The sequence below is a fragment of the Cyclopterus lumpus genome, chromosome 17 (genome assembly GCF_009769545.1).
Source record: "Cyclopterus lumpus isolate fCycLum1 chromosome 17, fCycLum1.pri, whole genome shotgun sequence".
Lineage (NCBI taxonomy): Eukaryota > Metazoa > Chordata > Actinopteri > Perciformes > Cyclopteridae > Cyclopterus > Cyclopterus lumpus.
Window position 1 is genome coordinate 13924804 of NC_046982.1, and position 25845 is coordinate 13950648.

At 41.6% G+C, this 25845-nt stretch overlaps 1 protein-coding gene across 1 annotated transcript in view; it reads left to right on the forward strand.

The window, feature by feature from the left end:
* Positions 1-25845, forward strand: part of LOC117746248 (receptor-type tyrosine-protein phosphatase mu-like) — a 136173-nt gene that overhangs the window by 78029 nt on the left and 32299 nt on the right. Inside the window, 8 exon segments of the mRNA XM_034555273.1 lie at positions 7382-7655; positions 10448-10484; positions 11428-11502; positions 13053-13188; position 13819; positions 14522-14550; positions 23970-24222; positions 24224-24254. Of these exon segments, the coding sequence (XP_034411164.1) occupies positions 7382-7655; positions 10448-10484; positions 11428-11502; positions 13053-13188; position 13819; positions 14522-14550; positions 23970-24222; positions 24224-24254 (836 nt within the window).

Here is a 25845-nt window from a genome sequence, read left to right on the forward strand (position 1 = left end):
GAAGATGAGAACGAAATGGTGCGATTCAGCCAGGGCTAACTTCAGGATCCCTTTCCGTTACATGTCTTTCATGTACCTGGCTGCCCACACCGAGCCACCACGACGGTGCATTTGTTAATCATTACTAGGGACATGGTGCCGCTGCACTGTGTACAGTAAATGCCAAGCTGTTGGACAGAAGTCATCATTTTGGTTTACAGAAGGTCACAGGGGGCTTCTGCTAGGAATACTGCCATCTTCTTTTTGTCAGTCAGTATCAGTTATTAGTTGGTTAGTTATACCACAATTCAGTCTGTGAAGCCCTCTCCATTTATAAGTGAGCAGCCTTCACTGAAACAGTTCTTTCTTCAGGTTTCTTTTAATTACAGATGATAACATTGTATAATATGTGATATCAACATAAATGTCATAAATGTTAAAGCATATGGAGCTCTCTCTCGCTCTCTTTCTATATATATATATATATATATATATATATATATAATAAAATGATCTTAAGCCTTACTACATTCCTCCTTGGACAAAATTGAGCGTTAGCAGTGAGAAGAGAATTGTCCATGCCAATATGAAAGAAGAGGCCGCCCCCCCAAAGAAACAGTGGTGCTTTCAGTCGGCAGGATCCTGAACGAGTGGTTTGAACACTTGTGCTCAGAGTAAAACTGAATTTTACACCTTCAACTCATCTGAGTCCTTTAAAGATCGCAGCCTGCAGGTCTTTCGTCAGGCTTGTCAGCTCATGTTTACCGTATGAGCAGCTGTCCGGATTAATGCCCCAGCGCCAAGCGGAGAGGCCTGAGCGAGAAAGACAGAGCCATCGTTTTTTAATCTCCTCACAGGTACAATTCAGAAGGCCTTATTCAGACTGCCATTCTTTCAGTGGGCTCATTACAAACGCCTAATTATAATTAAAAGAGTGTCATGAATCTGGAGCTTCCATTAATTAGCGTGCTGGGCTCCTCTTGTTTACCGTTCGAAGGCATGCTCACCTCCTCAGCAGATGAAAGAGATTTGTCTTTGGAGAAAAAACGTTATAGGTTTGAGACCTGCTTCCTTCTGTTTGACTGAGTTGAGACATAACTTTACACTAATAAACGTGAGGATTGTCATCTGCTCCGTTTTAGATTGGGATAAACTCAGTGACAGTGCTTGTTTATTATTAGAAAAAGAGAAAAGAACGTGTTTACATCCAGACATTCAGTTTTAAGGTTCAGATATGTTTAATGAGTCTCTCAAGATAATTCATAAAGAAAATGGACCATCATTCATCAGTGAAGTTCAGTATATGGCACAACTGAAGCTAAAAACTAATTGAGGCATCCTTTGATCAGAGCAGCCTCGCCACGTCTAAACTTTGGGAGGTTTTCAGGTACACATTTGTTTCCCTTCTCTTAAATCGTGCAGGACACAAAGGCCAGCATACTGCCTTCATGTGTGCTTCCGATGTCTGGAAAAATATGAATTGCAAAAAAAAAGGAGGTGGTGGAGAGGAGCAAACAGGAGAGATTATGATGCAGGCCTACGACGTGATACTGGCAGGCTTTTGAAGGTGTTTTCCACCTCCACCTCAAGTGACATGATGCCTTTGAAAATTGAGGGTGACTTTAAAGTAGCTTCCATTCAGAGGCGTTAGGTTAGTCGGTCTGTTTTGATCTGCTGTCTGGCATATAATGATAAATGTAGTCATCTGAATTTACCAAGCTCAGAAAAATAATAACAATCTCAAATCTGTTTTGGAGTTGAAAGGGTTGAAAAACATTACTACGTGACATTTTCAGTTGAGACACACATCCAAGAGAGGTTTTCCAAGTTTTTCCATGACCTGGAGTGCTGATAAAAGGCTTATCCAGTCAGTGTACGGAAGAGTTAGCATTTTGTCAACCAAGGACTTAAATTTCACACCATAGATAGATTTAATGCTGTGCTCCTGCTCGTGTTGCAAGAGTAGCCATCACTTTTCTAGAGTGGTGGGTAGCTCATTTTGAAATTGAACACTTTATGAAATCAGTTTTAAAGCCCATATGAAATAGGCATTTGACAAGGGAGACCGCTGATCTGCAGCACAACAGAGCAGAGCAGCACGACGCTTGATTTGATAACGCAATCTTGCATGCTGATTGGGTTTGGGGGGTAATAGAGCTCCAGACATTTCAAACAGCAGATGTTTTGCTGTAATGCAGGAAGGGGAACACATTGGGAGATGACACGATAGCGCCGGTTCATAAAAAAATCAAGACATCCTTGTAACAGAAGACAAACGTCCATTTCACTTCAGCATCCTGCAGTCATGCTGCAGTCAAATCATATTTTAGATAGATTTCGGCAGAAGTCACTGATGGGGGGGGGGGGGGGGGGGGGGGGGGGGGGGGGGGGGGGGGGGGGGGGGGGGGGGGGGGAGGCAGTCATTTCTTCCCCCATATTTGTGTAATTGCTAATCAGTATAACATTTCCAACTTGGATTTGGTTTCTAATCTCTGAGGACGATGCATCGCCGGGAACAATTTTTCCCAGAGGGGACACTGTTCCTTTAAGAGGATTAGTGAACTGTCGATCAGTCATGTCGTGTTAAACTAATGTTTGCAATGGCCTCTCGTCAGGGCTGGAATACGCCTCCTCACTCCGCAGCATCAAAATAAATGTTTACATGCTTCTGCAAGAATAAATGATTTGAGATGCTCTCCTTATCATTCACACCACCAAATCAGCCCTTCTCTCTTCCCTGACATAACCTTTGCCTTAAGCAAGCTCACACACATATATACATACAAATAAACAGCTATAAAATAAAGCAGTTTCTGGCGTTGTGAAAAGCATATTGAGGAAACTGAGTTTGGGTGAAGTTTCTACCCTGTAGCATCAGATTATCTGTGCGCAACCATGGCCTGAAATCAGTTAAGTGAATGTCTACAGTCCTAAAATAAGCACTAACTTTCTTTGATCACGGCAGAGCAAACGCTAATAGCTGTGCCTAAACGTGACACAGCTCAATGCTTTTTACGACTTAACGGCAAATGTAATCTATGGCACTTTCTAATTTGTTTGCTTTATAGCTTTATGGGCACCAGGGAAATATAAAGAAGTAAGAAGACAGACACATGGAGGAAGGATGCTTGGTCAGGAGAAGTGTGTTACTTACAACCGCTCTTAAATCAGACATGTAGGCATCTAGAGCCAACCGATTAGCATGAGAGAGAGAGAAGAGAGAGAGAGAGGAGCAAGAGAAAGAGAAAGAGAGAGACAGAGAGAGAGAGAGTGATTGAAATGCTCCCCATACCCCTTGCCTCATCTGCTCAAACAGCCCGGAGTTCTCCCCTATCAGCCCACATGAAAAATAAATCTGAGTTTCAGGTCACAATCCAGTCGATTCCGAGTCAATCCGGCATAATTGGTTGGCGTCACATGGCGGCAGGGCTGAAATCTATCGGGCAGCGAGGCTGGAGGAGGCCTAATTGGTGTCAGCTCAGGTTGCAGCGCTTCTGCAGGAATACAGGTCTGCCCTGCCGGCCCCTCTGGCAGACCACTTTTAACAGCTTATACCATTCTGCTCGTTCAGCATCTGCCTTCATTCCTTTTTTTTGTTTTTCCATCTTCTTGGGGAGAGAAGTTGAGGATTTCAGCAATTTTGGAATTAAGTACAATCCCACACCTCACATTGGCATGTGGTGTGAGCGGTGGGTTTCCTCTCCCTTTGCTTTAGATCTGTGATGTGTATGTTTGTGAAGGTTAAGGTTTGTCTGTTACCAGGAGGATCTAACATTTGGCTCAACATTGTGACTAAAGAGCAGTGGAAAAAGAACAAATTTAATGGGACATATTTATGGAAACACAGAAAATCATTTACTCAAATACTGTACTTAAGTGCAAATACTGTTTGTTTTTTTACGTCACTACATTTCTCCAAAAACAATAGTTACTAGTTAGCCTACTCATTTGCGATAAGAAAAAAAGCTTCCCCGAGGGCTTGTCAGTCATGTTCAAGGTACAGGGTCCGTGTTTGTTTTGATTGACCCCGATGTGTCGGGAGTTTGATTGAACACATATTTATTTTTGCTTCACCTGGACTTTATGTAACATATTGAATGCAAGGTGTTTTTCTTGTAATGGAGTAGTTCTTGCCCCGTGGTCTTTTACTTCAGTAAATGATCTCAATATGTTCCCCACATCTGAATAATTATCATCAATATGAATGTAAGTCATTTGCAATTCTCAGTTTGCCATCGGACCATTTGAAACATCCGCTATAAAGGATGTTTTGCTCTTGCCACTAAGCCGCTGCTGTTCATCTGTTTGTTGTTTTTTCTTTGCTCATTCATGTCATACTAAATCATGAAAGTGACGAAAGGTCTCTGGTCTGTCAAAATGAGTCATTGTGTAAATTGTGCACTCAGCATGAGGTGACAAGGTGTCAGCTGCTAAAAGCCACATTAACATGACATCAGGAATTATGAAAAAAGGGAATCATTGCATTTTGAAATCGCAAAAATTAAAGTCATGAGTCACTTTTACATTTTAGAAGCAGTTGAGGTGAAAATAGTATATTTTCCCGACACAGGGGAAGTCTTCTTGCATACAGCACGTTACCGCTGAAAGATGCTTGAGATGAAACCAGTAAAGTGAGTATTATTGTTACAAAGATGAACAAAACATTTGTATTAAATTGCAATTGATTGTGAGCTACTTTTTATTTCCCCGCTGCAGTGAATATTCTGTGAAAGTAAAGCAATGGTTCATGTTTCCACATTACAATAATTCTTACCCTTGGAGCCTCATAGCCTATGGCACTTGGTATTTTGCCCGAGGCAGAAAGGCAGCACCATTCACATTGTGTCTATCATTAACTCATGGCACAGGCACATCATCATATCATAAGGAGCCACCCATGGGGAGCCAGCTCTTGTTTTTTTTTCACTATCTGCAGATTGATTTGGAATATAAAATACCAATATGGGCAAACTCTAAGTATAAGTATGCATTTCTACAGCAAAACAGAAGCATCGTATTCGAGGCCATCATTTGTACTTGGAATCGCACAATTCTAGAATGAAACTCTTTCTTCACATTTCTTCAATAGTAATTGTTTATCTCTTACACTCTCTTACACTATTAATGATTGACATCTGATTTGAGCTATAATGGGCAATAGAGCATTTTAAATGACATCTGATAGTTTTTTGCTGAGGCCTCATCACTCATTTCTCTGCCACTCTGCAGATACTTAAGGGGCTCCCATGTACCGTCTGCACTTGCCCTTTGACCTCTGCTCTCAATAGAGGACAGTAATTAAAGGCTGATTTCTCCTGCAGCCTCTCGGCAGGATTAAATATTTCATCACCTCCCAACCCAGCACTAAATCGAGAGCTCTAAGGAATTGGGACACACCCACCAAGAGCAGAGGGGGATTTTCTAATGACACTGCAAGCACCTTATGATAAACTATAGGGGTTAAAGAGCACATGCCGTATGCACACAGGGACACTTAATCATGCAGTACCAACTGCAGGGAACAATTGATCATCTCTCGGGCTGTTTGTACTGAGACTATTCAGCTTAAGAGTACAGCTAGTACAGATTTTTCTATTTGCCCATTTTCTAATAATGTGGGCTAAGGGAAAATGTTCAGGGTCATCGAAGCTTTACATCCTGCCAAGCTGAACCCACTGTCATTTTTGTATGGCATGGCACAATGACATGAATGATTAGATGAATACAAGTACTTCACACTGTTTCAGATGGTTGTTTGGGAAACAGACTTGTAAATTGGCAAACTCATGAAGAGAGCAATGTACACAAGTGCATGGTATTGTGTTGTAATCTTTTATTTATTCATATTAATAACTAATCCATCTAATCTGTGATCAGCGCAGCTAGAAGCTGTTTGTATTAATGCCAAGTGTAAACGGACCATTGAGGTGTTGGTTTCCTCGAGGTCTAACAAACATGTTGAGTGCAATTGCTTCCTCATTTGCAGACAATGGCAAAGCTTATTGCCCCAGTTGTAGGTTAGTGGAATAATATTGCGATGCTCGTGCGCGTGCGCTTGCTTGTGCGCCCTCATGTATGTGTGTCCTCATGTATGTGTGTCCTCATGTATGTGTGTCCTCATGTATGTGCTCGAAACAAACAAAACATGGACCCACTCTTGAAAAATTGCCCAATTGCGCTACTTATGGAGAAAAAACTCCAGTGACTTTAATTTAAAATATATCTATTTGTTCATTGCTTTCTTTTCCATTTAGAAACATATAAAATGAAGAAGAAGAAAAAATGTGCCAAATTCAGAAATCAACTTTTCAAAACAAAAGAGCCAGAGCATGTTATAGTATTCAATCATTCATAAATGTGGTCATGCATTCATTCAGGGAGCAATATTGCTCCATCTTCTGTAATAATAACGTGTTGTTTGCATGACTCTTTTGGAAATGGAACACTAGTCCCCAATCATAGCTGGTTATTCTCCGTGGCAGCTGTAAACAGACTCTTTGTCACTCAGCAACTCAATAGATTTAACAGGTGGATGCGAGATGCATACTAACATGAACGTCTATAAGACAGTCAGTCTCCCCCTGAAGCCAAGTGACCGGCTCAGAGACAATGTCATCTCTGTCAGAGGCACAGAGGGCTGCAGTTTTGATCTCAGCTAAACACAAGGCTCGGATGGAGAGGAAATGGAAGGAGCCGTTACCCTTTTCAGTTGTTGAATAATGCAAATGCAAACAAAGTCAGACCCAGTCCTGTGTCACTGCTCATTTAGCTTCCACTGTATTTTTGAATCTGTTCAGTTAGATACAATTTATTTATTTTTCATAATTTGATCATTGCATAAAAAATAATTTGTAGATGTAAATGTAAATTAATGCCAGTACACTAATTACTAGTATTTTCTACCCTTCTACTCTTTAATGCATTTTAAACTGAACTTTGTTGTCAACAAAGTATTGTGATATTGGTGGTAAAAGAGTGATTACTCTTCCTGTAACTGCTTGTATACAGTAGCACTGTTTACATGAACCTATTCCAGCTTAAAGCTCGCAGCTTGTTTTCTGACTTGTGTACACCAAGAAGAATCACAGAAAGGTAAACTATTTATAATGTAGCCTGTGATGAGCACATGTACAGGATCAAGTACGATACTGTCATGCTTGGTTCTAAAACTTTTAAAGAGCAAATCTGAAATGGATATGCTGGATATGCAATGGTCTCCCGTCTAATAAAGAATATTGTCTAAAGACTTGGTGTACTCTGAGATTTGGAGCGTTGCAACATGTATTTCTGTGCCATACATAACGAGGCAATTCTTACACTCTGTAATGCTTTCAAAGGCCTGCATTCCCAACAGTGTTGCCCGTTGGAGTCTGTTGATGCTGTTTGTGTCTTATGTTTGCAGTGCGTACCAGGTGGTGGTGGAGGAGGAACGTCCACGCAGAGCTCGAGGAACGGCAGAAATCCTGCGCTGCTACCCAGTTCCCATTCACTTCCAGAACGCCACGCTCCTCAACTCCCAGTATTACTTCACAGCTCAGTTCCCCTCCGGCGGCATCCACTCGCCCCAGCCCTTCACCGTGGGGGACAACAAGACCTACAACGGCTACTGGAACGCCCCTCTGCTGCCTCAGAAAAGCTACAGCGTCTATTTCCAGGCTGTCAGCACAGCCAACGGGGTGGGTGTTTTTCAAGTTTTTATTTTATTCACGCAATTTTTGTTCCAAGGGGACTCTAAAACAAAAAATATGGCCAGTCAGTGTTCTCTTTATAACCAGTGGTGGGAAGCAACCAAGTACTTTTACTTAATTACTGCTCGTAAAGGAAGAATGAGTAGGATTTATTTGATATATTTTCTTATATAGCTATGTTTGGGGCGTTAACCTCTAGAAAAACGTAGCAACCAGGTGCCAGATTGTAAGCACGCATCCAAGAGGAAGCTACGAAAGCAGCGGGCATAACACAAAAAAAACACAAATGAGTAAAAATCTCCTAAAACGAAAGTAGATCTATAGATCGATTTATAGGAATATTATATTGCAAAGTTACTACATTTCAGAAGTCAATATTGTAATTTCTACTCCACTGCATTTATTTGACAATTTATATAAATATTTAACATATGAAAAATAAGACGTAGTTTCTCAATCAACAAAAAATATTTAAAAGCTGCATATGCATATTTTTTTTCAATAACAATAATCCTGTTATAAAATTTCTAATAATATACCTTCCATAATGAGTACTGTTACTTGTCATAAATGATCTTGACATTGAGGTATTCATATTTGAGTGAAGTATCTGAATAAGTCTTCCACTGGTTTTAACCAAAGAATAACAACAAAGACAACAAAGAGAGGCAAAATAACACTTTCTCTAGAATACATGTTGTGTGTTGCATGCCAGGTTGACAGTTTATTGTTTTACCGCATGTCTTACAGTGCTGTGCTAATAAGTATATATAGTACCTCAGCAACGAGACAAGAAGCGCAGTCCAGAGAATGTCTAATTTGTGTAGTTAATTTAACCAAACGAGCACTGACATCAGAAAATATTCATGCAACTTAAAAATGAATGTGGTTTGTGCTGCTTTTTTATAGAGGACTTACTGAAACATACTGCCAAGTCAAACCTCGCCTCTCTTATATGCATATCCACTGTGTTGATGGAACAATGTTGGATATTATGCTGGGTTTAATGAGAATGAAAAGCAGACTGACATATTGATTGACTGGGCCACTGAATGGGACTGAAGTGGCTGAGTACACCAGTCCCTGACTCTACACAGTAACTGCTCACATAGACAGACACATGCACGCAGCAGCACAATTGCAGTCGGCCTCTGATAGATGTGTCAGTACTCTGGTGGGATGTACCAACAACACTGTCTCCATTCACAATGGGCGACAGCAGGGTCAAGCGTGGAATACAGAGCTCCATGCGGCGACATGCGCTCTCCCTCCATTACTGTGGCCCCGTTCTCCTGCCTTTTCCTATGGAGCATTGTGTCAAAAGCCAGACAAGCCTTTGATCAACAGCATTTAGGAGAGCCGGGCGTCCCAGCAGCATTTTAGTGCGGGAGGCAGAAAACAACAACAGGGTTACCGATCGCACAGGTCGCAGCCTCTGTCGTCAAGTTGCACTCCCTCCGAGGGGAGCCGTGGCAGACAGCTCGATGGCGACTTCAAGAGCACCACTGATTGTGGTCTTGAATTAGAATCACCATAAAACAGCCTCCTTGAGAAACACCAGCACGTCTTTAAGGAGGAGATAGAAATAACATGTGCAGCAGGGCTGAATCCAATTAGCGAGTTTGCTCTTGAGAGTAAAGAATTGGCGGTCTGAAACTTGCCAGGACGAATCGCTGAGTGATATGAATTGGCTGGTAGTGCTCTTCCCTGCACAAAATAAATGACAAAGTAAATTGTTGACGCAGCATGAAGCCTTGTCTTTGTGATTGACATTTCTGATGTTATTTTTATATTCAATGTTTTGGCCAAATGCACTCTTTCATTAAGCCATCACTGTCAATGGATAGTACTGCAAGCTTTAATTAATGTCTAATGATGTTGGAGTGATTTATTTGGGCCTTTAAAACTAAATAAGCACTTAGAGGAGGTGAGTGCCATCCATACAACGATTTATTTTCTTCTTCTTTTTTCTTCTATTCAAATACAAATAAAATATAACTTCTTGTTATGTTGCCTTCAATGGCAGGGTCATCTGACGGCTTAAAAGCTGCAGTAATGTGAAAACACATGCACCCAGGATCCCATAAACATTGATGTTTTCTTCCTTCTGTTCGTTATGCCTGTCGTGGCCTCCAAATGCTGTCGCTCCCATGTGTGCTCATTGCTCATTGGACAGCTTGGCTGGGTCAAGCACAGGGACACAGCTCGCATGTCTTCTGTGTTGTATTACTCATCGCCTCCCCGTTCCTGTCTGTGTCCTTTTTCCTGTTCACCAGACCATTGTTGACAACAGACTTCTCTGCCAGAAGCGAGAGCAGTGTTTTTTTTTTTTTTTTTGTTATGCTGTTGAAGGCTGTTGTCAGAGCTCAAACTCCATTACATATTCAGAAAGGCTCCCTGACGTGTCATTTTGGAGCCCTGCATGCCGGGTTGGTGTCGCTTGTCACAGGGCTCTAGTTTCTCCACAGTGGCTGACCACCTCGTGCTGCAGGCGGCCGACAGATCGCTGTTGGCTGACAAATCAGCAGCTCAGCACCACTAATCTGTGCTGTAGGCCCTCTCGCCTAACTGCGTTTTGTGTCACAGTCATTGAGCTCAACAGATGATAGGGGACAGCGTGGAACTGGCCGAGCTGTTTTGTGGTAACCATGGGTTCTTAGATAGGTGTTGTTGCCACTGAAAGTGTGTGTCTCCTGTCTGTGCATGTGTGTCATATTAAACTCTGATTCTCTTCTTTTCTTTCTGTTCTCTTCTCCCACTTGATTTTTCTGTCTGTACAGGAGACCAAAATTGACTGTGTTCGAGTCGCTACCAAAGGTAGGAATAGATCAGATGTTTGCTTTGGGTAATATTCCAAGAAAAAAATATTGTCCGAGATTATTATGAAGTAATACATTTTTTTAATTTTCAAGGAAGAAAATCTGAAATTAAAGTCACATATTTGCCAAAAACAACTCAGAATTCTGGATGTTAACCATATAAATTGACCACTTTAATCTGAAAGAAAAATAAATGTTTTTCCCAGATTTTAGGACTTCTTAATTCTCAGAACTTTTTTAATTGTTTTTATTTTTTACCTGTAATGGCTCTAATACGAGTAGTTACCCTTTGTAGATGTGTGGTGCGGTCTTCACATCAATACATTTACCAAGAACCAGCGTTTTCCCACGACTGGGAGGCTGCCTGTGCCCAGTGAGGTCTGTGGGTACTTAGCTATGCTGCCTGTACGTCCTGCTTCACACATTAAAGCTGATGAATTTAAGGCACCATTGATCCGGGAGCAGAATTGATAAGGCCAGAGGGAGTCCTGGCCACACTCCGCTCTGGGCCATGGGAGGTCCTGTCACATGCTCCAACAATCTTATATTTTGCGGCTCCACTATGGATTTTGTGTGGATTTCCAGATATCCATCTACATGGCTCAATAGGCTGAGGTAAAATAGCATGCATTAGAAGTGGAAGGATCATATAAGCAATTTCTCACCTGAAGGGATACATTTTGATGCACTGCATTTGGCTCACAAAGATATGGACTTGCTTGAAACGATTGCTGTTGCTAACCTGACTAAACAAATTGGCAATTTTTTTCTAATACTGTAATGGTTGTCTTTCTCTGCCTCAATGTTGCTTGATGATGATAACTGTTGGTTGCCTGTTTTCAGCTTCAGTGTGGCTTGTCTCTCTGTCTCTCTGTCTCTCTCTCTCTCTTTCTCTCTCTCTCCCTACTGCATGCAATCTTGGATCCACTGACTCTACTCAGCCGCCATACTCGTGACTCAGCTCACAACCCCCTACATCCGCATCGCCCCAGCGGCCGGTGACAACCAACTAACAGGTCAGACCTGCAGCTTTCTGCACATCCTCTGACCGTCTCAGTTATTCTGTCCACACCAGTGTTTTACCCACTATGACTTTAATGTAGCGGCCATAATGACGAATCCCTCCACGGGAAAACAAACAAGTGGCATATTGCATGTGTGTGGTTTTGTTTATTTACCTTCTATTTGCATAGAATTTGTGTGATTAAATCAAAGACATTGTCTTTTACCTTCATCCTCTCAGCATTACTGGACATGAAAGACCGGCTTGAGGTGCGGTTGTCATTTGATGTATCAGTGTTGGAGATTTTTGACAGGAGTTAATCCCCTGTCATGAATATTTCTCATTATTTTTGGGATATTAAGTGTTGGTAGGTGTTGGTTGTTGCAGTAGTGACAACTGTGAACACACAAAAGAATGCTGAAGAGCTCCTCCTAAAGATCTGGAGAGTTTTCAAGAGTGTAGCGTGTGACTTAAAATTCTGCTCAGTTTCTGCTTGTTGTGTGTAAGAGTCTCAAATTCTCTCAGGCTAGGATGGAAGAATATTGACTTGTAGCAGCGGATATACAGCACTCACAGCTCAAATGTGGATTTGTCCCTGACAGCATTTCTGTGAGATTAGCCTGTAACAGTATATTGGCACTTGGTCTGCTCCATTCGTTCAGACATAATTGTTAATATGTCACCAGTCTGGAGATCCTCCACAGCGCCGCCTTAAAAACGTATATCTAAATAAAGGCCTGGCTGTTGATAACAACACACCAGAGCAAGAACAATATGTCACAACCAGCCTGGGACAGATAGTTTCCTTCTTTATAGCAAGAAAATGGCAACGCTGAGGAGAGTAGGACGCTCGCTCTCGCAGATTTGGTCTGACATAACAATTTATCATTCTAAATTTACCCCTGGTGACAAGGAATAATGGTGTTGTTCAGGTGGACAGTCGTCATTCCAGTAACATTGCTTTCCTGCTAGGGCTTCTTATCACTTCCCAGGGAGCGTATGCTGTTAAAACAAGACGCCTCCCCCCTCGCCCCTCTCTCTTTGTGTCTCTTGTTGTTGGCTATCTCCTCCACAAGCTGATATTTAATGTTTTGGTTATTTCAGGCTTTTTTTTTATCTTCTTGGGTATTATCTTTTCCGCCCTGCATCCTACATTTTTTACAGCCCAGCAGCCATTTGCCCCAAACATGATTAACCAAGGGTAAAGATGGTTCACACTTATCTCTCCCAGTGCAGCTTGATTCACACAGAGCGGATGTCCACTAAGGACGGAGCCAAAGGTGGAGTTTGAGGGAGTCACTTCCTTTTGTAATACACAATACTCTGAGAATGTGTATTGATATTAATGGTCCACAGAATGCCACCGAATATCAGTGCATTGATTAATCAACCTCCGTCATCCACTTGGTCAATTCAATGAGAGGCAAAAGGGAAAGTATGGATGTGCACTCTGCTGTTTAGTGCATGTAGAACAAAAGCAAAGGGTCATTAGATTGGTCCCACAGTCTGCCTGATGAATTGCTCTTTCTTTGTTTCATCTCAATGCATTGTCATGTTTTTCAGGAGCAGCCACTCACAAACCCGACGCAGTGGAGCCAGAGAAACAAACGGACCACACGGTGAAGATCGCCGGGGTCATCGCTGGCATCCTCCTCTTCGTCATCATCTTTTTAGGAGTGGTACTCCTCATGAAGAAAAGGTAAGCCTTCTTTCTTACTCGTTGAAATACTACTGAGGTTGAACTTACTTGCAGACTACTCACAAATAAGTAGTTTTGGTTTCATCATTTTGTATATTTCTCCCCCAAATGGCAGTATTGTCAGCGTCACACTAAATAATTAATTTGATTATGTTGATACGCCCCATTAGGGCTGTTTACAGCCATGAGATATAGTGTGCCATGAAAAATTAATCCATTTCCACGGCACCCTCAAACAAATGCGCAGCGCTTCAATGACATTGGATGGGAAGAGGAAAACTGTTTTTTAGGCCTGTGGTATGGAGCGAGGCGGGGAGGAGATAAGAAAGAAAATATGATGAAAGGCTCAGAAGGAAAGCGGATGACCATATAGCTGAAGGCTGAGTTTACATTAGCCCTGGACCCCATACTGGAGGAGGAGTCCCTGTACATATCCCAAGAATCAAGGGAGCTAAAGCTCCAGAAAAATATCAACCCCTTTTGTCCACAGCAAGGCTTGAAATAATACAATGTCAGTTCTTGCAGAGATTTCTTTGGTGGACACCCGCTGGTTTCCTTAAATATCTTGATTGTGAACAAAAATAATTCCCCAGTTTAACTATGCACTTAATTGTTGTTCAAAATTTAAAGAGTACAGGTGAGTTTAGTAGATGGAGCTGAGGGAGGAGGCATAGTTGTGTACTAAGATAATCACTATGAACCATGTTAATTTTTGACAGGAAGATAAGATTCTTGAATTTTTTTTTTTTTTTTTTTACTGCAAAAACTGTCTCTGTAGCACAGTGATCAGTGGGTGGGTGTGAAAATCAGCACCTCAGTAATGGAATTGTTTTCAATTAGCCTTAATCAAACCAGAGATGGAGATGACTTCCTTGGTTGCAATTTTGTGTAATTACTGTACCAATGGGGAATTGAGTTGTGTTTTAGACATTCAAACCATTCATTTAGCTACAACCTTGGAGGTCAGATATGGTAATTTATACAGGGGTATAAAATGATGTGTCATAAAAGGGGTATTTTAGTCATAGCGTGGTTGTCTCTGATTTATCAGCCTACGCTGTAGACCAGGCTCAATATCAATATAATTAGAAAGTATTCAACTATATTGTACTGAGCTCCCCCCCCACCCCCCTCCCTTGCAAAGCATGACATGACTCCAAGCGATCACCTTTGCCTCAGATCACTAGTTTACCTTCCACATATGCCACCATATCTGATTCTGTTCATTTCTACTCTTTTTTTCAAACATTAATATATTTTACTTTTTCTTTCCTTTTCATTCCATCCCCTCCCTCCTCCACGCTTTAATCCTACCACCACCCTCACTCGGCAGAGAACCTATCACTCCTACACTTACTACCTGTAAGTAACCACTTTGTGTAATGTTAGTGCCATGCTTCTCACCCACATGCTGTTTCCCCATGCATGCAAAGAGCCATGTCATCCTCCTCCTGCACAGAGCTATTACAGAGGCCCAACTGTAATCTCTGCTGGAGGAAACGGAGGGACGCCACTCCAATGCATCTCCACATGATGAGCACATCATACTGTATGTCACATTGGCACGATTTCTGACCGAAAGCACGAAAGCTACACCCCCACGAATAAACCTGCCACGGAAATGTTTAGTGCAAATATTATTTCTGCTAGACTTTTAAGGAGTTTGTTTATCAAATGATGAACTAAACTGCCTTAATGATTGTACCGGCTGCCAAACTCATCTTTGTGAAAGAAAAAATAATAATCAATGCAGAAGCTACTGCATTTTACTGAGTGTGAATGTTTCATTCGCCTCCAATGATTTCATCGCTGTTGACTTGTCAAAGTTAGATGTTTTGAAGTGTGTATCACAGTGAATCTATATGCCTTAGTTGTGCCAGAACTAAGGCATGAGCTATTCCAAATATTTCACATGTTGTACACGTATCTATACACTCTGCAGAATGCACTCAATAGCTCTGTTGGATTGACCATATTTATTGTTGTTGCACTAAAATGAAAGCATGAGCTAACATGGTGATCTTATCAATTTGGCTCCATATGCATGTGATACTTTCTAATCTTTCTCTACCCCTACTCCATACTCTCATTCTGTCATCAAACCATCTCGTGCTTTTCTTCCCTTTTTTCCAGCATGTTTTGTTTTTGTTATTGCACATCCATCCCATTGATTCTATGGTGATGGTGGAGTTGTGTCTTAAGCTGACAAGGCGTTTGCTTCCCCCGCTGAACAAGCTGATGTGATCACAGAATAACCTCCTTTCTATTCAGATGTCTCCGACATCATAAACAAGAGCCGTAGTGCTGCTGCATTCGCTCTTAATAGAACCGATAATTCCAAGTCACCTCTGAATGGTAAAGAAGCTTATTCTGCAGCTCTACCGTCACTGCTGTAGCTCACAGGCTCCCTCTGTGTGCTCTTTGTGATGGATGCCAACTAATCTGTCTTGAGATGGCTGTGATCAGAGGAGAGAATGGAGGCTGCCTCACATCAAAGAACATCTCAGAATGCACCTGGAGATAATACGACTCTGAATACCTGCGTGGTCACTCATATTAGATCACAGCTGACTTGGATAGTAGGCTCCAGTGACTTGGAGGAGTGTTGTCATCAAAGCTGAGCACACACATTGACCGAGCTAAGCAGGTTGTCAGAAAACAATCAAAGCTATCAGTTTTGTTATTTAAGTGTTACATTCAATAGTTTTCGGTAATTTGCATAAATCTGAAAGTCTACAATAAAAGGGGTCTGAATTACTTGTCACAGAAAGTTAGGGATTCTTCCATTTGAAGGACACAACGCCTTAAAGAGGGTTTTGTTTTGAGGCGTATTTGCTTTGATGGACAGGTTTTAGGTTCGCCAATTGGATATTGTATGTTTCACAAACACTTAACAGGATGTATTTGAGTAGTTAAGACAAATCGCGTCCCTTCAAAAATGTATGTGTGTGTGACTTCGACAGCATCAGGTCCATGTTTTTTTTACATCTCAGGCGTCAAATAAATTGGGGGTTTTACTGTTTAGATTTCTTTTTTAAGCGAAAGAGAAGGATGCACATGTTGAGACTCCTGTCTAAAGTCGACAAGATTACAACATAATATACAGTTGGATAAGGAGTAATGATGCCATTTGGAAATGTGTCATGACAGCACGCAAATGCCTAATAGATAATAAAATATATTAAAGAGCTCCTCAGATTCCTGAATCTCTCTAACAAGTGATATTGTCCTCTGCGCAACTTCTGTAATGGAAAATCTAAACTGCAGCATTTTGGACAGGCAAGATGCCCATTTAAACCATTTATTCATGGTGTAAAACATTATTTAAAAGGGTGAAATTCACTTGACAACAAATTAATTAAGATTGATAGATTTTTATTCGCCTGCCCTGTAATGTTGTTTGTTGTCGGTTTATGACTGTATGGTAGTGTTTCTCAAACGGCGCTTTAGAGTACTGCAGGAGGTACATGGAGGGTTTCTTGTATGTTAATTTGAGAATATGATTCCCTTACATATCATTTAACTAAGATAAGTCAATAAAAAAATATTTTCATTGCAATCCTTATTAGTGAGCAAGTATATACAGTCCATTATTACCTCCCCCATCGTCCTCCTATCTTTCCATCTTCTTTCATATCTGTCTCTTGTGTCAGTCATTGGTCGACTCAAGGAAGCAACTCAATGTGAGGGGAGCGTAGGACCATGTTAGCTAATTGGAAATATTGATTTGCGCCTTAAGCTGTTGAGGCAGAAGCTGATGATGTTGCATTCAACCACCAGAGTTGCTCTGTAAGACAGATCGTTTAGTCCCTTTTACCCCTAACGCTTACCTCTTAGGGTATTTAAGGTCAGCTCACAAATATGGACTAATGTGTTGCATGAACCCAAAGTTTATATTATCAAATCACTTATAGACTGCTTTTCTTAATATACTCTCTTCTGGAGCATTCATCTGCAGTTCTGATGACAGCTTTCTTGCCAGCTATGAGATTACAACACCTCTATGATTGATGAACCCCCATTAATGCTCTCATGCATTCATCAAAGTCTTTTAAAGGCATGAGAACATCCTGCAGTGCCAAAATATGCACTTTCGGTACATTGCCAGAGGTGGCTGCGGGGGCTAGTTCCCAACACATAACATCAGTCAGAGCGCCTCATTAGGGATGCAGTTACATGTGTGATCAAACTATATGGCCATCCTTTAATCAGGTGGCCTTACAGGCAGCTGTGACTGCTGGTGGGGAAAGACAGATCAATGACAGAGGCAAGGTTTTTCGATTGGGTCTTTATTCCCATGAGTGTGGATTCATCCATCAAGTAGCAGGAATGCTAAATACAAGCACACTTATTGTATCACTGTGTGACTGATTTTGTCAGGCTGGTCTAGTGCTCCTCAATCCACAGGTATGTGATTTGACTGTGAAGATGTCGTCTATATAACTACAAATATGTCATCCTCAACATGTAAGATAATACTAAACTAATCCTTCAGTGGAAAACCTATACAACTTGAAGATGTAACCAGAAAGGAACAAACATGGACATAATTGTATTACACTGTAAGACCTTTCAGTAGGCACTGTACTGATGTGACTACAAGTGACCTGGATCTAGAATCATATCGTTTCCTGTACTATCAAACAAATGTTGGCCTTTGGAGTTCCATCAACAACTTCACTGTTTTGGTTCCCTGCTCTTACAGCTTAGTGTCCAGTCGCAGCAGACAGCTGTTTACAGCAAAAAAGCTTTAGACCTCAATAACAGTGTTTTGGATCATTTTCAGGCAGTGGAATCAAGTCGTTAAAACAACATCTGCATTTCATATGCTGTATAAGTTTGATACGGCAACACATCCAGCAGACGTGGTTCTGGTTAAAACCGGGGGGTGAGCTCTGCTGAGACTCAAGGCCACTGTGGTTCTCCGACACGCTTGTGAAATGCGCTAACAGAGTGCAAAGCCGCGGGTAACGCTCGCCACCGTCCGAAGCGGTTGCCCTCTCCTGAGCGGTCTTGGGAGGGGAGGATGTGAGCGGAGGGGTATCCAGAGGCCTGAATGCAGTTTGATGTTTTCTCTACACTGACACATTAAAACATAATTATAAAAATGTGATGACATGTTTGCACAACAATATCTACTCATTAATCTAGTCTATAAATATTGGTGTTATTGCTTGATGTTCCTTCTGTTTTTATTATATCAGCTTATAAAAAATATATTTCATTCGGGAGCGACCAGTTCCATTTCCATCTGGCAGGCGGTCTAATATCATGAATCCCTGATTTTTATGATGAGCGCATGCATTTAATTGAGTGGCCCTGTTGGTAAATAAAAGTGTATGCCACTTTCCGTACCGCAATTCATCAAACTTTTTCAATGATATATCCAGAAGAGAAAAGAATTGCTTAAAATGTTTAAATTGCACTGAAAACACACACAGTCATACAAATCATCATTCATGGGAGGACTACTGAGCGCGCCATGTTTAACACAATGTGCTCAGGGCAAATACCTTCATTAAACCTCACCCGCCGAACATGCAGCAAGAATCACATTAATTGGTACAAGCCTTGCAGATTTTTGCACCTACGAGCTCTGAATGTTGATGAGGAAGGGGAAGGAGGAAGAGCAGCAGGACAAACGCATGTCATGCATGGAATGATGAAGTTTCAGTGCATACATTTGAACATGGGTCATTTTCAAATCTGTCTGTCACCGTTTGGCACTATACTGTACAGAGTTGTTCTCATCAGCTTTTTACTTAACTACATGTAACATATATTTGAATAATACCGACAGTGCCATTGCGATAGAGGGAGAAATCTGATGTCAATTGAGATTGTTTCATAACCAGTTAAAAATTCCCCACAGTAACTTTAAGTATATGTTGTCAATAAAATAATGATACTTTTATTAACTCATGTAGACATTAATCCACTATAGCTTTACAGGGCAAATAGTTGTTAAATATGGTTTAGAGAACCTTTAAAATACTAAATAATTCAAACCCCTCTATTATGCCTCTCCATATATTTTTCACAGTTTTTTTTCTATAATTACACTAAACATAATCCTACTTTTTTGTAACTGTACTCATTCAGTGCTATTTTTTGTGTTCAATAAATTCTTTCTTTGGATGGATGAGGTTATTGAAGGACAATCTAATTCTATTGAAGACAAAAAAAACACTGTCTTAATGAATTGATGAAGCAATCAACTTAGCAGACAAACAAGTATTGTGGCTCCCTGAATACAGTCTGTATTCAAAAAACAGTTTCCATTAGTTCTCTGTAATGTTGTACTGAAGTAAATATAAAGATGAAGGAATGGATAAAGGAGGGATGACTTAATGGAAGAATGTGTTAAAGATGGAGAGAAGTTTGTGACTGAGACACAGTGCAAACAACGCCTGAAATGCCCCCACTGGGTGAATCAAAGACGCTTCTGTTGCCCCTCCCAGCTGCGTGTCAGTCATCTAACACGCACACACACACACCCATGCACTGCGGATGTGTGTTGATCGTCTAATGAAGCCTTCTTTGTCACAATGTCACAAGGTTTAGGCGGCTCTACCGCTGAAATGAGGCCCACCATGCTGAGCTTGAGGTTTTGAAGCTCTTGTTTTAGAAGTTGCTTCAGCATCACCTCCCACAGAACAGAGATTCTGGCAAACGCGCACAGACATACAATTCACGCGGCTTCCTTTTTGTCGTAGCTGAACTTGTGGCGTCAGAAGCTCGGCTCACTTAGATCCGAGATGCGCCACGCCTGTCGTGTACAGAACTGCAGACAATCCCTCTAATGAGAGTTACCTAATATAGTTGCCCTGGAGTGTTTGCTCGGTCTTTACTTCCTCAAACACCTCTGCCATCTGTCTGTCTCTTCCCCTTTTCAGATGCACATTCAATGCTGTTCAAAAAACATTCCCATTTTATTGTTGGGCATTCCTGCAAGCAGTCAGTCCCGTACAGGTTTTGTTGGGATCTCTCGCGTGTAGCTGTATGCTAACTACCAGGGGACATGATAAATGGTCACATTCATCAAGATGCACAAACACTCCGATGTACACTTCCTCGTACTATCTCTGTCGGCACATCAGACCCTGTAATATAGTCATCTATCATTAAATTCCCCCCTCTTAAAAATGAGGAGAGAATAGCATGCCAATTAATCTTCATCTAACACCCACGGTGCCTTGCAAACATCACAGTATTGCTGGTGCTTTCCTCCTTTTGGCACTGGTGTCTGTGCATCCTCGTTTATCTCCAGCGTTTGCTCTTCAGCTGTTACACAGGCCAGGAAAGCGGAAATCCAAGTCCTAACAGATAAGAACAGGGATACAGTATTAAAACCTAGGATTATAGTGGTTCTTAATAGACTTCCTCATGAGTGCACACAGTGCCGAATCATTCTTAATATTGCCTGGGGTGCATACAGCTTCCCCTCCTCACTTCTCCCCATTACAATATGAAGCTATAACGTAAGGCAGGAGACAAGCTTTCCATATTGTTCCCCACTCTAATTGCAGATTAAAGACAAAAAGTGAGTCCGGCAGATGAAAATGTCGCTACTTTGTCACTTTGCCTTCTGAGGAACGGATCCACTATTAGCCTCACGTCGCGGCCTTCAGAGCAAATGACTGTTTGAAGGCAGCGGGGGGCAGGGAGGGGGGCTGTTGCCATATGGCACCAGGCGGCGTCAAAATTGAATAAACAGAGGAGATTTGCGAAAACAAGCAGCAGGAGTGCATCATTAGACCGCAGTTGTCCGTGAGAGAGACTGCAATTCAAATAGGGAGAGGGGTCACACAGAGAGTAACAAAGTGCGAGGATCAGGGCTGCCATGGTTAATTCTTACAGCGCTCGCTCCCCTCCAGCTCCCGAGCAACGGCAGACATCAGATATGGTTCTAGCTTACGGTGCGTTCTCGCTCAAGCTGGTTGCCGCTTTTCTGTTGACAAGCCACCGTGCAACATGTGCAGGTTTAACTGCGAGTTAGAGTGATAACGTGATGCATTATTTATCACCGTATAGCAAGTGGCTCCTATTTCTGGGGGATCAGGGTCAGTTCCCAGTCAGGTGTTGGGAAAAATAGAGGGAAGCAGTTTTGAGCTAAAATCTTGAGGTTTTCAAATCTTTGATTTTTCTAATTTGCTGGATATTTATTCAGTGATTTTGTTGTTGAAGATCATGTTTTCCTAAGTCCAACTACGCCCATTTTCAAAATCCATGCATGTTATTCCTATCGTCTTAGATAGTCCAACAAAATTGGTAAACATGAACTCTCTCCTAAAAGAAATCCAAAAACCAACAACACTGAGAGCACCCAGGGGAATGTTCTGAACACTATAAAAACGGAGAACACTATAATAGAATAAAGCTCATTTAGATAATGAAAAAGCAAATATTCCCCCAGAATATTTGCTTTTTATTTGCTAAGGAGCTTTAGACTTTATACTTGATGATCTTACAATGTCTCTGTTTTCTGGCTTTGAGAGAAAGTAGCTCTGTTCACAAATATTGATTAAACTTTCTTGGATCATGGAGATAACATTGGAATAAAATCAGGTGGTGTTCCTCTTTAAGTTGATATGATTATTACATTATACATGTAGTCCACCTCATACATATCAATGAGAGAAGACTAAATGTGTGGGGACTAGACAGTGCCGTAACGGGAAACACATGAGGCCCCCCTGCAGAATAACCCTGAGAGGGCCCCCCCCCCCCCCCATATGTAAGGGATAATGTATTGTCCGGCGGTCGTTATCCAAAGATAAACGAACAGGACCCAAGCTTTTCTTTTGAGGGAATTTATTCAATCAGAAAAAACAGCTCAAACAGAGAACAAATGTATTCCAACAGAAACAAAACATATGCTAGGGCCTATCAAACAGCTCAAACAGAACATATGTTACAACAACATAACAAATATGCCTACATATAGTCGATACACCGGTAGGCTACTTTCTACAGGTTTGCATTTGAATGCACATGTGCGCGTCTTTTAGCAAATCTGTGTGCAAAGTCTTTAACCACGCTCTTTTACATCTAAACTGACGTTTATTCTCTATGCTAAGGATGGCCAGACCTGACAGCCTCTCTTGTGACATGGAGCTTCTGAGATATGTTTTGATCAGTTTTAGCTTAGAAAATGACGTTTCTTACTTAACGGTTACTTTTATTATTTTGTACAGAGCCGTTGTCTTCTCAAAAGGGTTGCAGTGTTGGACAACGTGAAATAAGTTAAACAACGATGTGGTTGTGGAGATAATTAAGGACGGGGTCCGATAATGGGCGCAGGGGGTATAGTGAGAGCATAGGTTTAATAAGGTTAATGTATTTTCAAGCACAACACATAGACAGAGCAGTACAGCTGTCAAAGTATAACGTTAGCTACGTGGTAATGTTAGCTATAGCAAAACAGTACAATACCTGTCTCTTCTGGCAGATGAGTGCATCCTTCACAGCTGGTCGAAAAAGACTTGTAATTTTGGGAAGTTTGGCATTTAATTCAGAAAGTTTCTGTTTTGAATGCCGCTTTTGGGCACCACTTTTAAATGTGCGTTTCATTTTTCCTCAAGAGAAATTTCCTCGTAGTTCTCCCAGAATGCACCGCGGCCCAACAATAACACCAGTCCGCGTAGCAGGAGGCCCTATTGGTTGCCTGTTACGATTGCCTTTACAACTATTATTTAAACTTATAAAGCCAGTTTAAAATACATTTTTTTTATTGTGTAGCTTTATATGAGAGAGACAACTTTGAGGGATATCTTAATGTTATTACGTAATGTAATATTATTTATTTATTACATTATTCGGCCCAGATTCGGCAGCCGATAAACCGGTTGCTATGTCTCAGACAGAATCTGCCCATGTCCGTAACAGCTACATCTGGGCCAGACATGGCAACAGTGAAATGTGCCAAAGGTGGCTCACATTTGGCCACATCGAGCCGGAACACAGCCGAGTCAGCCGACACTTAGCCGCCATGCGAGGCCCCCTGTCACTGCGAGGCCCCCCCGCAGTGCGGGGGCTGCAGGGGTGATCTCTACGGGCCTGGGACTAGAAAACACACACACACACACAAGATCAATGAAAAGATTCTGTGGACATAGTGTTAATCAATCTAATGTCCATAAGGAGGATGCTCCTGAGACTGGGGCCACAACAAGAGTAGCTTGTGACCCTTGGATGTGTGTTTTGACCAGGGTCAAACAGCAGGCCTGGTCCCAAGACCTTAAAGTCTCACATGATGCATCCGGGGTGAACAGTTCCTGAATATAGACATTGATCTGATTGTGCACAGCTTTATAGGTGATGAATGAGGTGGTAAAATCTGGGAAGGGTAGGAAGACAGGACAGGTGAGACGTGAGCTGTCCGTGTGTGTGTGTGTGTGTGTGTGTGTGTGTTTCTTTTTTCTGTGTGTTCTCACAATGCATATCAGCATATCGACGTGAAGTAGGTCAAGAAAAGCAGGTTGACTGTTTCAGTTTCACCATTCATAACTCTCATTCTTCCGCCCCCAACCTATTTTAAATCATCAGGGCCCTGATGTATTTGGGTTAGGGTGTCACACATTGCCACATTCTCTTATATTGCACTCCTTGAAAAAGCACCTGGAGTCTAATAAAGCCTAATAGGACCACAACCCATGGCACATTAGCTCAGCCATCTCATTACATCTACGAGTCATTGCTCCCATCATCATATCAGATCAATTCAAGTACAGTGGTTGTGCTTTCGTCTGATTTTTTTTAAATTTCTTCCCCCTGTAAAGGAAATTGGCCAAGAAGCGTAAGGAGACGCTGAACAGCACCCGCCAGGAGATGACCGTGATGGTCAACTCCATGGACAAGAGCTACACGGAGCAGGGCACCAACTGTGACGAGGCGCTGTCCTTCATGGACACACACAACCACACGCTGAACACCCGCAGCGAGGGCGCGCCCACGCTCAACGGCCGCAGCGAGTGCGCGCTCACGCTCAACGGCCGCAGCGAGTGCGCGCTCACGCTCAACGGCCGCAGCGATGTGCGCGCTCGCGCTCACGCTCAACGGACGAGGTAAGACTGCTGCGAATCAGCCGACCTTTTACGGTCACACACACCGAGCTTGGTGGAGGCAATTTATTTGGTTTGGTCAGGTGGGAAAGAATTCCGACTTGACTGCTCAGGAAATAATTACACTAAACGTGTGAGTCTTCCAAGTGAACTGGGGATTTAGGCACATATTCAGTGGGGGGAAAACGGTATTAAATCATTATTTGCCATGTGAAATAGCTGTCTTTGCTTTTTAAGACTGGAATCTTATTTGTGTTGACTCTTGCTACAAAAATAATTGTAGAATTGCTGCAACAATAGTTCTCAAAACTCTGTCTGAGACCGTATTACTTTTTTCTTTCTTCTCCTTTTTTGTAATTTACCACATCCAATTTCATAAATTAGTGTAAAATGGATTTTTAATGAAGAACAGTCTCAATGCCTCTTTGTTTTCTTTTGCCTTGTTCAAATTCAGACTATTCAACCAGTGCAAATGATTTTACAGTGATTGTGTAGCTTTTGAACATCTACCCTTATTACCAGTGTTATTGGTAGCCAATGGGGAACCAGCTTCTTCATAACAGTTGAATATAATTCACTTTCATATGACAAAAAAGGACTATGATATGATTTTGAGAAGATCTTGATCTTCTTCGTTTTTTCTTCGCAGGCCCTCAAGGGTTGGTTGTACCCTTTTTACATATTCCCTTTTTAAATGTCTTTAGTTTTCTCTAATTATTTTTGTTAAATAAACTAAAAGTAAATGAAAGTCAGCAATATTAATAATTTATTTTTAGGAAGTTGCTGATACAAGCACTATACTATATTGCTGTGCTAATAGAAGTTGTGTATTGTTATCAATAATCAAGGCAGCTTGAATTCCCAAACCTGACCTCAAAGCTTAAACAAGAAAGCTGAGAAGTCTGTTGCGAGCTCCTGAACTCAGCACCCTGCTGTGTCCTATCCAAGAAGGAAAAGCACAACACTTATTTAATGTGCTCTGCTACCATAGCCTATTCATTTTCTCTGTCCCAGGTTAAAGTTAATACTTTGTTGATCGACAGCTAAACTGTCTGCACCCAGGGCTTGACCTGGTATAATCCCAGTCAAAACCATCAGATTAAAACTCCCCAGCAGCCTCTGTCTCCACACCCCTGGAGGGGATGAGCCCCAAAGATGCTCTGACCTTGATTAACTGTCTGTTAGCGTGGATGTTCAAATCTGGCCCTCTGTCCGCTAGCGATTTAAATGCATTACTTTTGACTCTGCCTATCAGTGTAATGCCTTCAATATTGTACCTAAGCCCTCCCTCTCACGCTCTCTGTGACCTTACATGGCTGTCAATCATGTCAGTTGGGCTCTAAACACTCGGGTTGACAGATTATAGTCCTGAACATACTGCACTGATAACCCAAACCCTGTGAGCACGGTAGCTGGTTCTGGTCATACTGCATGAGGAACCCTAACAATGTTAAGAGAGAAGATGACAATACGTCAGTAGTTATGGTTATAAACTTGTTTTTTATATATTTCAACTGTAATAATCTTTGCATTTAAACTATCAATTAAAATCTGATAGTGTTTTTGAGAATATATACAGCATCATGAAACATGA